The 20360-nt window shown below is 41.8% G+C and overlaps 1 protein-coding gene across 1 annotated transcript in view; it reads left to right on the top strand.

The window, feature by feature from the left end:
* Window positions 1-205: 205 nt before the first annotated feature.
* The window catches only part of T265_12529 (hypothetical protein), a gene marked incomplete at both ends in the record, with an annotated part of 43829 nt that continues 23674 nt past the window's right edge, over window positions 206-20360 (top strand). Inside the window, 8 exons of the mRNA XM_009164165.1 lie at window positions 206-559; window positions 602-717; window positions 5517-5893; window positions 8750-8990; window positions 10704-11212; window positions 13775-14213; window positions 17132-17312; window positions 19595-19867. Coding sequence (XP_009162429.1) covers window positions 206-559; window positions 602-717; window positions 5517-5893; window positions 8750-8990; window positions 10704-11212; window positions 13775-14213; window positions 17132-17312; window positions 19595-19867 — 2490 coding nt within the window. The remainder of the gene's footprint in view (window positions 560-601; window positions 718-5516; window positions 5894-8749; window positions 8991-10703; window positions 11213-13774; window positions 14214-17131; window positions 17313-19594; window positions 19868-20360) is intronic.

The following is a 20360-nucleotide window of genomic DNA, read 5'->3' on the forward strand; positions in this document are numbered from 1 at the left end:
GTCAGTAAACACTGGTCAATGTATCAACACAATTGAGACGGGTATTCCAATTAACCTTCATAGCTTGAACACAGAACTGAAGCACCAATTCACGAGGCTGGGCTGGGTTCGACTATAGGCGGCTGTTTGTACAGCGTAGTGTGATATCGCGTTAAATGGGATAACTGATATGCACAATCGAATGGCGAATGAAAATGCATTGTTTATGCTAAATTTACTGCAGAATAGCACAGAAACTACAGCAGATTTGCAACTTACTGCCCTAGAACAGTTGTGCTTATTGATTTTGCAGACAGAAAGCGCAGAAAACCTGAAAAAACAGTTCCCTCCAAGCTCTTTCATACCTGTTCTCATTAGGCTCTTCACGGAATTCGAAACTCCCCCTGCAGTCTTGGAATCAGCCGCTCGGGTGCTAACCTATTATGCCCAGATTTTGCCACTAGACTGTTCCGCCAACTTATTCGAAATCGAAGGATCTATTTGCGCAATATGCATACGCCTTGAAAGCAGTGACCTGAGTGTGCAGGTTGAGAATGATCTTGCGCAACAAATAATAAAAGTAAATGGATTATTTTGCCCCCAAACTTAATACTTATTTAAGCTTTTGGAAGAATTGCTGCATCGAGATTCTAACATCACAAAAATTGCGAAGAGCATTTCAAGTATATTTGAATTTGTCTCTAGTTCATGGAAGTTGCTGCATGTGGACACTGTTCGGTAGGTAGAATTGCACAAGATCTGTTGTTCACCCGAGCGGTGTGTGCAAAACCTGCTGTAAAGACTAATGCGAAATAACTTTTGTTTTCAATCGGTTGATGAAGGACATCGTTGTCATATAAATCAGGATCGACTCTCACCTTCAGTAGTCATGTTTAGTAATGATGCGCACTGTTTCACTAAACATATTTCCACTGAATGCGTCACAGTCCGTCCCGCAAGAACTGCTTGTATCGCTAGTCGGTAGTCGCCAGACGGGCCATCCCCAGTTTCAGTGAATGCCCCTTAGCATTTATGAGGCGCAAAAAATAAAATATATATAGGGATATCTGCATAAATGCTCATCAAACTGATACCAGTTTAAGTTCTACACCTCAAGAACTACCTACATCTTGTTAAACGATTCCCCACCAATTATGAACGTGTGTCATGCTAATCATTTTCATACATTAACCGACACAGCAAGTTAATAGAACGATGTTCGAGGCAGAAAACAGGCCGACCACATTTTTCACGCACAGCAACGTTTAAATACTCACACGTCTCGAATCGGGTGCTTTAGGCGTGCGTTGCTTGGCACGTTTGCCCCATTTGTTGACGTTTTGAGATGCCTATTCTGGCTGAACAAATTGTGGATACTGTTCACAGGTCTGCAAGAAAAGGGAGCGCAAGTAAACTGTGTCACCTTTTTGTGAAAACTGGCTACAATGCTCATTAAAGCACGAGAAATTACTTTCAGTTAAAAGCAATTCCGATCGAACGTTTGGCTCAGTGACGATATAGTGATAACACCGTGCGTAATCAAGCTGGTCGCGTTACTTTTCTACCTGTGTGGAGGGTCTTTGCGCACTTCACCAAAAAAATTTAAAAAATTAGTTTGAGATTTGACGTTACGAGTAAAAGGCGACAAATAATAATGATGAAGTGCAGAAAAGCTCATCATTATAATGTTTAAATCGGCTTTGGACTTTTGCGAAAGAATGAGAAATTATTGTTTATCCGCATGAGCATAAGTTAAGGCCACACTTGAAACATGCATAAGTACAGCTCACTCCGAATAGGCATGAGCTTCAACCGGTGTTTTTCTCTTTTGAATCGCTGCGCGTAACTAAAGAAGAAGAAATATGTCGGTTTCTGGCTTCACCCCAAAACAATCACTCTGCACGTCACTTGTAGAATGCGTGTTAAGTTTTTAAATGTCACTGACATCAGCACCTAAATTTTTTATTGTAAAGCTTGGTGAATTAACTCGAATTCACCTAAAACTGAGTTTTTGCCATGTTATGAGGCTTTGTACGTTTATAAAGCCACAGTTTGCTTTTCTGGTGGAATTTAACCTCGATTAATTGTAAGGTTTTAGAATATACGTTTTAAGCTGATTTACTTAATGACTTAAATAGATAAATTGACTGTAATTTGTTTTGAGTTTGCGCACAATGGTGGAAAATTGTCACCAACTTTACCTAAACAATAATTGATCGTGCGTGTTCTACGTGGGTTAGAGGAAGTCTCAACTGAGAACAATCCATTTTGTCCTAAAGCGAATGGTAAAATTCATCTGCCGGACGGCAAATTAAAACGGTTTCAGTAACACTTGTAAGCCAAATGCATCGTATTATCTTAAGAGCCCGACAAAAGTTTTAGAAATTAGGTTTGAGCCCATTAGTTGTTGAACCCAAAGATTTAGTTTGTATTCCTCTGATAATAATGCAAATTAAGCTCAGACAGCTGAACATTTCCACCGTTGAATCTGTCTCGTGGTCCAAGTAAATATCATAGAAAAAGGTGATATTCCTCCACATTCAAGTACCACACCTACGTGATCAAGCATGTTACACTAACGCCATGGTAAAAATAATTTGCCGCCCATGCCCATCTTAAAAAATGAGGCAAGAATATGTGTTTTGCTTTCTGTGCCTTATGATACGACAAACTTCCCATGCACCCACCGATTTCATGATTACTGTGGTATCAACAACAATAGCTGATTCAGGCTGGTTCGGCTAAGAGCTAAACGGCAGTTTGCTATCAAAGGCAATTGAACCGAGTGACCTAGTTTGGCCTAATCACGTTATACATGCACTTTTTTGAAACCACATATAGCAAAATACCGTTTGTCTGGTATTAGGAGAGTGATGTAGCTGGGTATACTCAAACGTTTGAACAGTAATTTCCGACAATTATCCTGAAAGTATATATGGTGCGTAATTACAAAAAACAACACAATCTTTTATATGTTCATCTGTTTGACCGACTGTGCAGTCAAAATACCTCGTCAGAATTTCGCTTTAATTTTAGCCTACATAAATCGTTCTAAAATTGTACGATCCTTAGGGTTTTTAACTCCCTTTTAATACAAAAAATACGCTGGTTTTCGCATCACCTTGGATTTGACGGAAAGCTGAACTGAATTTTTTATTTATTCAGAGTTTTCAGAGGCTCCATGAGTGGCATGTTCCGCGGAGACAATATGTTCCAATATCTTGTAGCAACTGTAGTGTAAGACTGCCTTTTGCAGCACATGCAGTTGGTGAAAGACATCACAAAAGACCGATTAAATTCGTAAGCTGGGTTTTGTCGCACAAAACAGCAATGAGATCACGATGTAGATAACACACTTAAGCTCATCTTCTCCACCCAGGTCATTCGTCAACTTATTAACTACTTTGCTGATGGTTCGAACACTTTCCTCTTGAGTGTTTTCGACAGATGAATCTCCAACCTTTATAGAAGCACTCTATTCAGAGCTTCATGTTAGATTCTTGCTTTCTAATATTTCCTGAATAAGGTTCTAGCAGATTTAAAACAGGCTTGTCATATATTCACAATGGTAACTAGTAAATAAGAGAATCAAGCACAAACTGCTTAGGCCAACAGGCCCTATCTTCCTTAGTGGGACATGTTTAGCAGGCGTAAATCAGTCGGGTATAAAACCTTTTATTGAGAATTCCTGGGCTTTTTCCAAAACTTGCCCACTCATCGGTCATTTTGTAGAAAATGAGGATTTCCAGTCAGGTGTGCAAGTTGGGTTGCACCCTTCTACCAACTAAGTCAGGAAAACATCTGACTACTGGTGAGTAGTTTGAATTTCTACGTGGTCAGTTATGAATCCTAGCGGAGAACCAAGTAGTAACCAACATATGGTGCTGGAATTTTACCATCACATAACCGTCCGAATAAGACGTAAGTCAGCTAAAACCAGGGTTCGTCACGTGGAGAAAATGATAACCTTACTAGGAACCAGGGATGTGGGCCTATGTGGAGCTACTCAGTAATTAACTTGGAATTCCCAAAGGATCTTCCGTAAATTACTCACAATTTTCATTTCCTTATTTTGCTTCCTCATTCATGGACTGTGAAGAAAACTTGGGTGATGCTGCTGATGCCAGTAAATATTATCCAGATCTAAAAATCTAACTCAAAGCAGGAAGTGTGGATTATCCAACAAAAATGAACTTCAATACAGAGTAATTACTGTTGTGATCGTAGATTGGATGATTAATTTATCAGAACTTACGGAGTCCAAATAACTTTCATTTTACAGGGATACAGTTTACCTACCTCTCACTTTATTTGCTTTCTTTTTTAGTCACATGTTGGGATGATTGAACTTAGATGACAACAACATCAAAGCTTACAAATGAAGTTTATGCATAACACCTCAAGTATCAGAGATGTCTATACTATCTAAATAAACCAGTACGAAACAAGAATCAGGGATAAAGCCCCAAGGACGAACCCCTGTAAAAATACAAACCCATGGGTTTAACTGGTGATGGCTGTTGGATACAAAACTGGATGTGGCAACTCAAAATTATTTGCATGAATCAAAATGGATCCTACTTTGTGGTTCCTATTCTGTGTAGCTGGCAACCACCCGGTTACGAGTTCATTAGTACCCAAAGAAAAACACCCGTTCCATAGCAAACCGTAATCTCTTTGCGAGATGTCATTTGGCTTTTTGGGTGTGAGTTTAACACTGCTAGTTTCTGTCCTCAATTCCCAGCGTACTTTCAACAATAAGCCCGCAATTTAGGTTCTACTCATTGCGTGAGTTTCTAAATGGGTTGTCCAAAAATGTGTGTTTTTCAACATTCTACTAAAACTGGCATCATGACCGCACGTTTCAGTTTTCGTTCAATACACAGTATCAACTTGGTCCTGGGTAAGCGATAACGAAAGGTGAAACGAATACAGGCGAATAATGGGAAACGGACCTAAATTCTTAAGCCAAACAGTGAATGGTATTTTACCCCTTGAGGACATCATGGTGATCAGGCAATAAAATGGTGGCTCGAATACAGTCCAATTAAGCTAAGGTGGCTGTTGGCCTCGCCTCTTCTATCTGGGCCTCCTAATCTTACGCATAACGTAGCGTATTGCAGTGGGGTCATTGAGATTTAGTTATTTCGGGCAAGTACTGGGACATTAACTCTTCGAACCAGGGTTAACTTGTAGAGTGTACTGTTTTTGGCGCCAGTAGTTTTGACATTTCTCGGTCACCGAATACCTGAAGGTAATAGATTAGCTTAGACGAGGTTTGCTGGTAACCCTTTCTAATATCAGCGGATAAGGTCGAACATTCGTCCGACTCATTGTGCCTCGCACATTAAGTTGCTCTCCAACATTGAATTAATAATACTCGGACTGACTTGTGACGCAAACCGGAAATTACACTTAGCTGATTGTCCACTCCCCCAGTGGATGTCATCTTCACCCATGGAGCAGTCTAAAATTATTCTTCCCATATTTTTTCATACACTGATAATTTTTACTGTCATTTTTCATTTTGTGTATAGCTCTGGCTTGTTTGTGGTCACCAGATTGGCCAATGTTCTGGATTTATGGATGCACGAGGAACTGGCAACCCGGGGTACAAACTGGAAGTCATCAGGCCCAACACCAAGTTTAGTTTCTTCCCTTCAAAAATGGATCGCTGGCTTTGTACAACTGATTTCCCATCGTGATCTTCAGGTTTCCTGTGGTGGACTAGATTGCCTCCATGCAATTTTCTGCGCATGCAACCGTTTGCCACACTCATGGTCTTTACTTGAACGATTGACTTCAAAAAGTAACCTGGTCGACAGGTTTCTGTCTCTGCTCTCTCCATCATTGAATAAAACTCAGAAGAAAAAGTTCAAAACGGCGCCGGAATTAGATGTAAAGGATTGTGAAGGTAAGCTAGCCACTGTTCTTTATGATCGGTTCCTCTGAAAAAGTGTTATGCTCGATGTTGAGCAAATATCTTTTTGGTATGTAAATGATTGTCTGCAGGAAATAGTCGCCTCTTATCTCCGCGGTTCTATTATCTAACCCATTGAGAGCACATAATCCCAGCTCCGGTTTGTGAAGGAATATAGTGGACATATCTTTGGCATTTGTCGCTAACTGAAATTTTCAGCTCCACCAAAACTTGCTAGCTTGACAAAGTACTCTTTTGTAAGCTGTACCGTCTTGTGGAAGATCAGTCTGCGAAAGAACAATAGCGATACCATCACGACAGAGCGTTACTAGAGAGGTGATGTCGCGGGAACGCATGAAGAGAAAATTCTCGATAACAAGCTAAACAAGCATTAAAAATAATTACTATCACTAACTTGGTAGAACTTTAATCAACCTGCTTAAATTTGTTTGGAATTAGATGTTCAAACAGATCCTTCAGCATTTATTTACGTTCGGGAGGTGACGAAGTCAAAGTCACTTACATTTGATAACCAAATCTTACACAACTTGTACGAAAGAACGGAAGGACAAATCGAATCTTTGTAAATTTCTTCGACGGTGAAAATTGCTGGGTTTGGGGACAGAATGAGCAGAGTTGTTTCTGAGACTGTCATACTAGTTTCAATACACCCCGAGAGGTTTGGTGATTTGCATGAGACTTATGACTCTGTTACTCCGGAAATCAACGTATGCAGTTGCCACATAATCGCCGAAGGAATTAAAGTGATATTACTACTATACTCACTGGAATTGTCATTTCAGCCAGCCCAAGTCTATTGGCCTAGAAATATGTTTACATCATATGAATCAACATCAACTAAGTGGTAAGTGGACTCATTTTGCCACCTGCGGAACAGCTGCTTGAAAATGTCTAGTATCAGGTACGATTGATCATTGGCCGAGGATATCTCAGTAACTGTCCTGGTTCTTTCGATCACTTGATGTGTCAAACGAGGCTTTTCGTACAGAGCGTCGATCCCGAAGATTACCTGTTCGGGCAAAAACATGTCCATGCGACTGGTAGGAACTTTACCGGCTAGCTCCTATCTGGCGTCCCAATATTGGCCTTCTTGCTTTAGTTGGAACAAGTAGTGCTCGTATCGCGGCGGCAGAATGACTGCTGAAACGAAAGCCATCTGAATAAGCATGAGCAAGACTTGTTCTTTCTGAAGACCTCGTTAAAAGCCGGCCGAAGCGGCATAATATTACCCCCTTCAGTTAGCTAGCTTCTGGTTTGTTTTACACTCAGATATTTTCCCAGCAAGCCAAAAAGGCTGCCAATCAGGCAGAAAACTCTATTATTCTATTTCTGCACACGGTCAACCCTTGTTACTCCAGAAATGTAATTATGTGAGACAGCTATGGTGCGTCTGGATAAATCTCGATAACGAATATGCGAATATTAGATGTTGCGTACTCGTTCTCAAAGAAACTGAATTTCGGTCAGGTGCAGTAGACACTCGCAGCATTAGGAAAAAAATGGAGGGGTGTAGTATTGACTGATGGTCCGATTGCGGGTACAGGTAAACTGGAAATTGCTAAACCTCCTCACATCACCATCAATCAATAAGTAGCTCAGACAAATAATGATTTTACGAGCTATGTGAAACTTTCTTCTGAGAATTTGTCACTTGGAGAGCCAATCAGCACGTGACCACGTGATGTGGTTTCCGTGACTGAAGGATGAGTGCTGCCATTACCTTTCTAAGTGAGAGCGACTCACAGTATTGATCAGCCTCTTGTGACTAAACAGCCAAGTGTTCAACAAGTGGCCGGGATCACGTCTGAAATCCCCAGTAGGAAGGACTGTGCGCATTTCAGCTGAAAAGAGTGGGAATTCTAGGACCATTTTCAAAGGCATCAAATTACTTGGACAGTCAGGGAAACATAAAACATAAAACAGCCTGGATAAGTAAACGTCAAGGTGTACCTTAAACAGTTCAGACAATGGAATGACCTGCTATTTTTTCAGGCAAACTAAACCTGTATAACAAAACTTTCAAGTTTTTGATAACTAAGGCTGATAAATTGTAGACACTGATAGAGACAAATATACATCACATCACCTTGGAGATAATGACGCACGGCAGTCCGTGTGCGCCTATGACGGTTAAAGCTTGGGAGAGTTCGCTTACTTTCAAAGTTTAAGTACTTGGTTTTCACCCTTAAAATACACCCACAAAAAGAAGATCGAGTTTTTAGGAGAGCCAAATAAATGAATTTATCTGGACGGTTAAGCATCAGACTTCATTCATCAAAAACCCTTAGTGATACAACGGTTACTTCTATAATCACTAACTTTATGTAAACAATATCAATCAATCCGTAATAATAAGTTCCAACTTCAGGATTTCGTTAAAACGCCTTAATCAGAAAGGTACCGGTCCGAAGGGTCTCAGTTTAATCCAAAAAAAGATGTTTTTTGATATTAATCTTTAAATCTATGAATTTTAGGGTGCATTCATGGACGATATTTTGAACGAGGATTCGTTGTTTTTGATGCCAGATGTGAAGGGATGTTCGAGTGTACCAAAACTGCAGAGATCTTCCATCAAAGGTAAACAGGATAAAGGAAACAAGACTGAAACCTTCTTTCCAGTTGTTAAAGTCTAAAATGTAACAATGAATCCAGACAAACGAAGTTGTCCCTAGTTGTATGACTACTCATATTGAAGTCCCAAATATAAGAACGTAAATTATAGGATCTTAGTTCTTACTGATACTATTTCGGATGATATTTTTCGGGTAAATGTTAGTTTCATAAGAATGACCCGTTATTTTATGCTATTTACATCACTCTGACCCACAGACGAAACTACCTTCATCGGATCTTGTTCTGGTGGGATGGAAAAGGACACAACTTATTTGACAGGTCATTTGGCCATGGTCGTTGTGGATTTGCTCTTGAAGTTGTGCCAAGGTCCATCGAAAATTTTGTCCACGGTTGCACAAAGCCCATCCTTATCCCGACTATTTCAACATGCGCTGGAAGCTTTAACCGAGAACTACAGGTCAAAGGAGGCTAATGCACCGAACACCATTTCCGAAACGTACGCACTGGTATTAGTAAACTTCTTTACCAACTGCTTATCCGCTTAAACCTGTTTTCGTAAAAATCAAACCAAGGATTATAGCATTAGTATGGAGACTTTATGTTTGAGGTTGAGCCACTTCTGTTTGTCCTGGCACATGACCTCCAGCAAACGAAGAAAACCACTCACCTTCCCAATACTAGGGTAACGCCGTATGCTACTGATGAGGCGTGCAAGTAGTATACTTTCTGTGTTCTGGCTCCACCCCGTATCTGACGGAACGTGAAGATTACTATAGAAATCATGGAGTCACTTAGCAGCAGCCATTTTTCAAAAACAATGCAGAGGATATGCTTACTTTCGTCTATACTAGCTTGTAACCGCTTGTTCCGCACCTGCTAGTAAGTGACTTCGCATCTAGGCACTTTACTTCTTTCACTGGTACCTTAGGGCTGTAAACAAGGACACACGGCCTGCGATCCATCAAGAGTGAACACTTTTGTTCATCCGCACCAGTAGTTCTATTTATAGTGTTTCAAGTTACTGTAATTCTGTCTGCTGGTTTAGATTATTTGTCCTTAGTGTGTCCGATATCCACTGGTTTCTTTCTGGTTAGCTTGCTAATACCGATCTCCACCAACCACATTAGTTTGGTTAGGGAAGGTCCCTAAATTGAAGAAACAAAAGGAAAAGAAAAAGGAAGAAGTGCCGACCTACAAGAAACACCAAAAGTGCTTACTGATCCAAAGGGTTCAACGGAATATTTGGACAGAGGCGGACAGCACGAATGCTAGTTTTATCGCTTGATGACCATATTTTGTAAACTTTGCAGGCAAACATATACAGAGTTACGTGAACCTCATCCGCGAAGTCAGAAGGCGCATTCATCTCCCTGTCCCGTCATAATTTGCCTACCTGTTGGCAGGTATCACTGAATTATGCAAGCCCTGAATTATGGCTGTGAGACAGTTTGAGAACAGTTTTTTGACAAGAATCAGTGAACCTTTCAAGTCATCAACGACAGCATCTGGGCCGATCGTTTGGCGCTCAGTCACCTGCTGAACAACTGTTAGTTCTGACCACCCGAGAGATCTGGGAGATGCTCTAAACAAGAATGAAACCACTGTTCTTTTCAACGTAGACAGGCTTCAGTTGACTTAATCACACTACTGATCACCCGGTTGTAGTCGCGTGGTTTAGCATTCAACCATCAACGGTGAGGACGCAAGTTCTAATCTCCTGCGAGTTTGGTGAAATGCCCAGTATTGGCTATCCCCAGTAAGAATGAAAATGTCATACAATGCTTCTTGACCTTTGGCATAAGCTGACCTCACTTATAGGACGGATTCCCAGTTTAAAAAATCCTAAATCTCTTCATGCTGTCAAGAAACTTTTCAGTTCGTAATGATGAGCTGGGCAAATTTTACCCATAATTTTTGTGGTTAATCTGATCGGAAATGTTGACTTCTTCGCCTTGTTGAGCTGACATTTCCGACCGGCATCTTCCGATTGAAATTGGCAAGAAACCCAGGATAAAGTAGTCAGTCCTTTATTGGTCTACGCTGACTTTTTATTTTGAGTTTTCGTTGGTCACTACAGCCTTTCTTCCCATATATTTTGGTGTTTTAAAGATAAACCGCCAAAATTTTTGACTATCTGATGTGCAATTGTTTGCCAAATGCTTTTCATATCTTCCTTCCGTGCTTTTTCCCCGACAAAACTCCAAAACAGTGGCTATGCCGATGTGCTACTTCCAGCACTCCATCTCTCCGAAGGATTACTTAGTTTAGCAATGAATCTTCCCTATGAACCGCTGAACATCGGGTCTTCCGAACCACCCACCGAACCTTTCGAGAAAGATGGGTGGGAGAACAGAGAGTCCAAGCCTGGCTTGTTAAAGCCAGTGGCTTTAAATGTAAAACCAGCTAAGCAGAGTGCACCCGAGGAGGAGGAAGCCAGATCTGTGTGGAGGACCTGTCTCAGTGCTAGGCTATTCAGCCCCAAACAGGCTGATCAGATTTCCGGTTACGTACGTTGTGGCTTGCCGTGTTTGCCCTCGTTCACCTCTTCGTCCTCTGGAAACTCCACGAATAGTAGCGGCAATCCTCAGATCAGTCAAACATTATTTCTTGCCGCTCGTCAAGGATTTGATCACCTTGGCATAGCTGACGATAGCAAATTAGCTTCGGAGAGATTCCATTACTGGCTTACAAATAGCATGGCAAATCGGGCTAACATGGGTAAGTTGAATGTACATTTTTTTCCAAATACCCTCGATCAACTGACGTATGCACAGTAAAACAAAGTCCTTGCTTACGGAAGCCGGCCGCTAAAATCCCAGTTTGCCCTATTGAGAATCAGAATGGTTTAGCCTGTACCAAATTCCAAGCGTCCGGTAAAGTGCTTAGTTAGATATGGTTCATAAGCATCATCGACAGCATGACATCAGTGCTCAACGCCGATGCTTCACTGCCGTACAACCATGATTTACTTGAAAGCCTTATTGTAAAGAAAAGAGTAAAGGTGGGAGGGGGAAGGCACTTAGTGCTAGCTTACCACAATCATTCGGAGATGCCTATACCTATGTATAACTTACTTGTTACTTTTCCCACCCACAAGGAGTATATTGTTCCCAACCGCTCAACAAGGTAACGTAAACAATGGCTTCATTGCTTTCACATATAACTGGATGCATGGGACGTGGGGTAAGACCTTCTCAAAATACTTGCGAATGCTTGGCCACACAGTAGAAATAATGTGTACTAAAGACATGCGCACTGTGGGTTAACACACTTCGAAGGTCCTTTGGAATCTTATCTTAATATCGTATTCGTCCTAGATCAAGTGATCTCAGTCGTGATCAACCTTGTCCAAAGTATCTCATAATCAGAAAATTTCGGGTCCTAATTAACAAGGTAGTTTTTGTTATCGTCTGCACAATTGATATGATTTATTACCAAAACGAATTAGTCCCTGTTTACACTGCAATATAGGTACCTGTGCGGATCAATTAGTAAGTAAAATAATGTATACATTTTGGGCCACGGGTCAGTGTTAGGCCACGCTAGATGAAGGACATGAGAACTGATAAGTAGGGGAGATACGTGGAAGAAAAATATCCAGGTAATTAGAAAACCTATACCACAGCCCATGCCGTCCAAAACTACCTTCAATATTTTTACTATTTTTAAGAATTCTGTAAACGCCTAACATATGGCCGGTAAGTAGTCCGCGAATTTGGTAGCTTTTTCGCCAAAACTACAATGGACTGCCTATCATGTTTCGAAAAACCTACTCACTTATAATGTGAGAAGTTTGAAAATTTCCTACGGACCAGGGGAATGCGTAATTTTTTCTCGTAACCGAAATCAGAGAACTGATTATTCACAGGAAATGCACGGACCTTCCGGATGGTATCACAAAACAGTCTGCATTATGAATAGTTTCGTTGAGTGTGTCAGGACAGAGCTAACAGCCCCCGTGTTGGTAGGGAACTGACAAAGAAGGTCTCAAGGAATACTGGCAGTAAAACTCTGGGATTACGTAGTAGGTATATGAGGATTAGCCGCTGCTGTATAAAGGTTCCAGCAACCCGGTGGGAAGTGTTTTAACGCTGGAAAATCAGTGGTTATGGTGACGATCGTCTACGAACTTGTGCGTCTCAAGTATTCTGCCAATCCTGGGATAATATAACTATAATACCATGACATTCTGGTAATTTTCTTGTTGAAAACAAGGACATCGTCCAAGGTTTTTTTGAAACGCTAAATGGTTATCGGTATATTATGCTCCGTCTTTGGTTATGGTTTTCGATAACAACATACTCTAAACAGAGCTTTGGTCCAAATGACCGGGTAGAGATGGGAATTTTCAGTGAGGTGATTGGAGTCATAGTTGAAAAGAGACTATAGGCAAACAACATCAATGCAGAGGGAAGTAGATCTGATAAAAAGCGTACTTAAAGAAATCGGGAAATTCGCTCGGCTAGGTTTTGGATCGTCCGCGTTGGAAATAGTTTTATAATCGAACGATAAAGGTAAACTGGCATGGTAAAAATTTAAAAAAAATAATAAGGTAAAAAGGAACAAGTAAGAGACACAAGGCGATATACCAATGGAAGTACACTTAGGCTCTGACCAGCAAATCCGGCTTGCATCTCAGCTGAGATTCCAAGTGATTTAAAAGAAGTAAGTTGTAATAAACCGCTGCGACCAGACATATTTCGAAAAGCCAAATGATCTCTTTCAGAAAAGAGCGACCCCTGGTGAGTAGATCTACATCAAATTCCGATTTTAATTTGAATAAATACTTTTCACAAGTCATTTAACCCCTCTTTTAGTACCTAGAATTTTTGCAGATTCACTTCACAATGCTTTGTACACTGACTGTATTGTATATCTCGCGTCTGCTGACTCGAATTTTAATAGTATCCCAATAATCCTAGGTCCACTTCACAGCAGAGGTAAGTATTCTATAGAACTTGCCGTCACATGATCATCACACGGCAAGCTTTTAAGCTCATTGTTTTACGATAAAGCTTACAGAAGAAATACCAGGTTGTTTGCTTGCACAAGGGTTTTTAGAGCAATCCTACGGTGTTTGCCTGAGCGACTAAAACCCTTAACTCTGTTACCACAAATGCTGGCTATCAGTTTCATGCACCTTGAACCCAAAAACTAGAGAAAATCTTTAACATTCTACAAGTCTTTCAAATCGAATTTGCCGATGTGGTTTCAAGCCGCTTTTACCGTGCAACTCGTTGTCCCACCTCGTTGTTCACCGATGTTTCCAACACCCCACAGCGGATCTATTGTCAGTACTACAGTGTGGTCAAATCAACGGATATTGGATGGATTCGGGAGGACAGCCTCTGCTTTCCTGGTCCATCGCATCTGGCCACGGAGCTGCTACCGTGGCGTTGTGTAATCGGGGCGCAGACGTGAACACCGGACTCACTGGATGCGCAATTCACTATGCAACGATTTTTGGACAACTGGAATGCGCGCGCAGCTTGTTGGGACTTGGTGGAGAGAATGGCGGACCTTTAACAGAGACTTCAGTTGCAAATCCACGAATTCGTGACTGTTATGGTAGAACTCCTGTTCAGCTGGCGATGAAAGCTTTGGAGGCCGCATTAGAGCGTGCTTCCCCTGCGGCCGACAAGTATAAAGATTTAGTCAACTTACTTCGTGAAGCGGAAGCTAGTAAGTCCTTGTACTCAAATCAGCATGTAACCGAACTGTAGGGTTCAAACGAGATGTTAACACATCTCTGAGCTCACCACTTGCAAAGCTACTATCGTTGGCCATACCGGTATTAACAGAGATCTACATTAACACCGCACAACCGGAGATAAGGTAAGAGCCTGGTGTTCATTGTGAAATAGGTTTTTTTACACAGATTGCCGTTGTGTTTTGCTACTAAACCCTTTCACTAGGCAGTACGATGATATGGTACCGCTCACAGATATCGAGTACGCAGACGACATAGCTCTTCTGGGATCTAATCCCGTGGTAATGCAAACAATATTAAATAACCTAGATGATTCCGCCTCACGGTTTGGCATGCGCTTCACACCTGCAAAGTGTAAAGTGCTACTGCAAGACTGGGTGGACTCGAGCCCTAGCTTCATGCTTGCGGATGAACCGATTGAGGCAACAGACAAAGTTGTTTACCTGGGCAGCGGCATCAGTCCCGGTAGTCTCGCAAGAGATGATATTTCCATCCGGATAGGGAAGGCCAGAGCAGATTTTTTGAACCTGCATCACCTGTGGCGTAGGCGTGACACCAGCTTATCCATCAAAGGTTAACTTTGCAATGCTGCGGAGCGCTCCTTATTACCATATGGATCAGAAACCTGGACGCTGCGCACCGAGGACGCCAAAAAACGTTCAGTGTTTGCATCGATGTTTTCGGAGCATTGCCGAGTCTGGTTGGAACACCGGATTAGCAATGCTGAAGTTCGTCGAATGGTATTCGGGGGAAATAACTCGCCCTGGATAGATGAAATGATCACACTGCATCGGTTGCGCTGGCTTGGCTACGTGCTGCGTATGCCAGTCGACCGAATTCCTCGAATGGGTCTTTTCGCACAATGATGTGAAGGATGGAAGAGAGCCGGAGGCGGTCAAACAGTGACTTGGCAAACTCAGCTGTGCTGGTCACTGCTGTCTTCCTGGATGGGAACCCCGAGACGGGCCATATCAATGGTTAGAGACATTGTCAGATGTGGCCCAGTCGCGCCCTCAATGGCTCTCATGCATCCAAGCTCTTGCCTTCAATCCAAAGCTCCCTTCCCAATTTCCCCATTTGACAGTGCTGTATTTACGCACGGATTTATCAGCTCGCCTCCATTGCGCAGCTATCTACCCCACCCTCACCCCCACGCCAAAGCATCGGTGGACGAAACTGTGGTAGCTACAACCAATGTACGACAAGTAAGCGGTTATTACAGCTGACAATGATGATGATGACATATTATATCACCAATGTTTTAAAAAGCGAATCATTCAAGTAGCAATATTTTATCGGATGTAAGTGCCTTTTGTGATTCTAATGGATTTTGCATTGATTCGGAGTAACATCTTAGGCATTTTCGAACACTCGCAGGGTTCAGTGTGTTCACATATATATCTAAAGTCTGTTTGTGTGGTGTTCGAAAGTCAGTAAGCAGGCTGCTGACCAGTGATAAAGGTTTATTCCCGCTTCACACTGAACGTCTCAAAGACGCAATGTAGGGTAACCACAAAACTGTACACAGTCGGCTGTTATCAAATTTGCTATTCTTATCGACCAGCCTTCATCCGTTATTTATTCACCCGACTGTGATTTGCCGAAATTCGCTTGTTCTTGCCTCGTATTCTTTGCCGAATGCCACTGTTTATCTGGGCCCGGGAAAGACGGCTTCTTGGCAGCAGATTTAACTCAGAATCTTCATACTGCGCATAATCATGGGATTCTATATCTGACCCAGCAGCCGTTACCTGCGACTGTTGTCAGTTTAGTTCACAGCCCATGAAACGGTGGACTTCATGCTTTACAGTGGAAGTTCCGACTCTGTCTTGTTTTTTCTCATTCTCGAGCGAAAACACAGATCAGAGGTGTGAGAGGTGTGTAGTTAGGTTTATACTCTAGATTATCCGAATCCATGAAACTTCCATATTATTGCTATTCTCAGCTCGGGCTTTCGGTACGATAGCTCCTATCGAACCCCGTTATGCTTCACCTAGCACGCTCTGCGCTATTTCATCAATTCGATCATCGCTACTAGAGCAATGAGTGCTTGTGTGGGCGAAAACATTCGAAAGGGGCTAATCACTGTTGTAAATAACTATATTCATAAAGTAGTAGTAGTTTGAGAAGACTAAAATGTGTGTAATTATAGCTCTTGAATGTGTTGGTACAGAAGTACATTGCAGTTCACTATCGAACTGAATTAAAATCATACAAAAGATGATATATGAGCATGATTATGTGCGGTTCGTTTGGTGAACTACTACACTTCATGTGCATCTTGGGAGTTTGAGAATGTGACCTGAACTTAGCCGTTCTAGCTGTCTGGTTCCGCTCAAGAGGCTCGAAAACAGTCTATGACCATTTCTCAGAAATAACTGCTGATATCGGACAAAACACAGGTGATCAACCTGTACCTGGGGAAAATCCTAGGGCATATCCCTCCGAAGTGGATAACCTAGAGGGAAAATACGGTAGTGTTTGGAAAGAAGTGAGAAAGAAAAAAATGTTATTTATTGTTTTTTTGTTGAATAAGTGCTTAAGAATGATTATTGTTGAGAGCTCCTTACAAATCAAAATTTGGGAACATCATAAAGTAAGCTGACACTAAGCAACATTATCACACCACTTATGCAATCTAAAGTGTCACTTTATCCAATATTAATTAGCATCGGGACTTTATCGCAAAGGTCATTGAAGAAAATACGTTCGCCATTTTAGCAGTAAGCTATTCTGTACGTTGTGCCTTTTCCGGTCTTATCAGATGCCCTGCTTATTATTTCATCGGAATTTTGGCGACCTGCATTTATTAACTTGTTTAAATCTAACTATATCATGGGAACGGGAGCTGGTTTGATTTTGTCTTATCAATAGCGAGGTTCTACTGAGCTAAATGATATGTCCTTTATGTCTTACTGATACTTCAGAATAAGAGTTTTACAAATCCTTGCGAGAAGTATCCGCTGTAGAACCGGTTTTATCGTGCTCTACCAAATGCAAATACCGCAAAAACAAGAATCTGACGAATCCAACAGAGAGGCAGACATATGCCATGGGCAAGCTTTGACGGAGCACTTCGTTCAAATGCTTGTTCATGCGCTCAGTCAGGTATGCTCATGTCATTAAATGTGGTGTGGGTAATAATAGTATACCTTTGTCCTCAAAGCCGTCTGCATTTATTGTCCTGTGATGATCACCTGTCGAAGCGTAATGTGTGCGCAATTTTAAGTTTACGCGGCTCCATCACTATTAGGCCCAGTGGGATCTGTAGACAGGTGGCTGATTCTTGAAAAAAGGTATATGCTTAGCATTTCTATGTCATTTGGGAATGTGAACCTTCGGATAATTCCTTGAAAACAGGTGTCAAACCATCTAGCTCAGCATAAGGTACAAAATCTTCCACAGTCAGTCATTTTTGTACGTATTGCATGACTCAACGGTGGCTTAGGTGAGTTCCGCCAAACTACTGAAGCAGAAATGCAGACGTGACGTGTTCCAGTTGTATTTCCATTTGGGACCACTTCTCTCTGAGGCCGTCTGGTGTAGAAAAATAAACGGTGGAATATTCGTAAACATGAGAACAGTCGTACCTTCCCATGAAATGCCTCCAGCTCTTATATGTTTTAAGACGCCATAAGTGCAATATGGTCTCACCCACGAGCACTACCTTTAAGAAATTTGTGGGGAGTCTGTCGGGAGTCCTATCTTGTTTTCTTTGAGCTATGCTTTCCTCCCTGGAGTGAGGGTTTATTTCGGTTTTCTTGACATTGCCTACCCATAAATTAAAAACAAAACAGTGCAGTAATGGAACGTCGTCTAGAATAACAGCTCATCTGAATGACGTAAATTCGTTAGACATACAGGAGATTCTCGTTAACTTTGATATCAACTTCACGTATACGAATGTCCCTGAGGTGGACGCTCAGGAAGTAGCGAGAAGTCTGTCACTGGCAGAGAACGCTTCACGTAGCTGATGGCTCGAAAGTATTTTTAAACCTCATTCACTCTTTTTTTTATCCAGCTATGTGCTTTCCAGAACAAGGGATCTCCAGTCTCCCCGATTTAGGCCAACATGTACATAAAAAAATTTGAACAGAAAGCTTTAGACGAATTCGAGTGTCCACCGTGGATTTCCTGGCGTTACGTAGATGATACGTTCGTTGTAATAAAGTGTGATACGGTTAACGAATTCTTTCAATATCTCAACAATTTAGACTCTTACATTAAGTTTAGCATGAGGCTAGAGTCCACATCGGGTACACTACACTTCCTTTGTTTCATGACACATTAGTTCGGTGAGAAATTAAAACGGACTGTTTATTCGAAATCAACAGATAGTGGTGCGGTCTTAAACTGCTCCTCAGTACACCCAAGAGCATTATATGCTGATGTACTTTCAACAATGTTTAGAACTAGAGACCGTGTTTAAAAAATGAAATGCAACGACTATACGAAGGTTTATGTAGGTCAGACAGCCATGCGACTGCGCACCATAATCTGTGAGAAAAAGCGAGGCATTAGCAGACCACAGAGAAACGTATATGGATATCAGGCGACGGTCAAAGGTTTGGCAATGGCAGGGCATGCACTGGACACTGGGCATAGGATAGATTCAGAAAATGTGGGCATTTTGAAATGGAGAATAAGATTAACACCACAGCCACTGGTAACCGAGGAGGTGGAAATCGTCAAGCATCTCAGTCTGACTAGAATAGAGGGCGTAGAACTGGCAAGCGTGTGGAGAGTGGTTTTAGATCAGCCGAGATGACACGAGGTGGTTTACTCATCACTAGAATGGTAAGATTCACTTAACCACCCCCAACCCCAATCCAATAAACCTGGCAGTTTTTGACGCACATAGACAAACAAAATCTGTGAATTATCCATGATGGTGTCCTAGACCGGAAAAACAAAGCCGCGAAATCCGGATTCAACATGATGACAACCTACCCCCACTCCTAATCAATCTGTCGTAAGTGTAAATGTCACCTCCACTAACCAACAAACAGGAACTTCAGACGGACACCCAGCACTGATAAAGTCAGCTGATCATAAGAAATCTCATGGACTGGCTACCTGACTACCTTAAAACCAAATCAACCTTGAGCGAAATACACTAATTTGCAAACTACTCTGGTTTTGCGAGAGACTCACCTGGAACCCAGCCAAATCTCCGTTTGTGATGTCTCCATGCCACCTGCGTTTGCAAGGTAAACTCATTGGATTAAGATAGAAAGTGGTCGTCCAGGCGATCCATCTTTGAATGTCCTTCCAGCCACATTAAGCAGTGTAGCTGCATAAGAGTATTTGCTACGTAGGACACTTTTTATATGAAAATGCCGATACTGTGGAAAGTTGCAATCTAATCGCCATTCATCGTCCTGCTCCAGGGGTCCTCTGAAGAAGTGCTGCTGGCACTGACAATGATTACCGCGTTGATAGATCAGCCATTCTTCCCGATGTGGATGCATCGCTATGGGATCCCGGATCTCTTACTGTGGAGGGCCAGAATCTGTGAACAAGAACAACAGGATAAAGTAAAAAAGCATGAGCAACAGTCGAAGACCGAAAAACAGCAAAGAGAACATGCAAAATCTTCAGGAAAACCTAACCCTCGGGAAACTGTCCCAATGTGTATACCTCCATATATAAAGAAGCCAACGGTTGGTTCGGCTTATTTTTATTCGAGAGGTTTTGACACAGTGACAACTCGTTTTGCTTATGGATGTAGTTCTTCTCTCATATTTTGTTGAATTTTGAAGTCTTTGAAACAGAAAGCTGCAGTGAGCCTAGACTTTTGACCGTACTGCTCTGTCTGTACAGTAGTATTTCAGTTCCCATAAACAGCTGTCCCTAGGTTCTGGAGCATGGATGTAGTTCTCATATTTTGTTGAATTTTGAAGTCTTTGAAACAGAAAGCTGCAGTGAGCCTAGACTTTTGACCGTACTGCTCTGTCTGGTCTGTAGTATTTCAGTTCCCATAAACAGCTGTCCCTAGGTTCTGGAGCATATTGATGTGTCTCGAAAAAGAGCGTCGTTATTTTCTAGGAAGAAGCGTCCCCCGGGAAACGCGGACTTCCAGCTCAACAGCTGTAGTGCTTTCCGTCACAATCGTAAAATATCCCTATATAGGGAAGGATGGTTTACAAAAAAAAA

The sequence above is a fragment of the Opisthorchis viverrini genome (assembly GCF_000715545.1).
Source record: "Opisthorchis viverrini unplaced genomic scaffold opera_v5_3, whole genome shotgun sequence".
NCBI lineage: Eukaryota > Metazoa > Platyhelminthes > Trematoda > Opisthorchiida > Opisthorchiidae > Opisthorchis > Opisthorchis viverrini.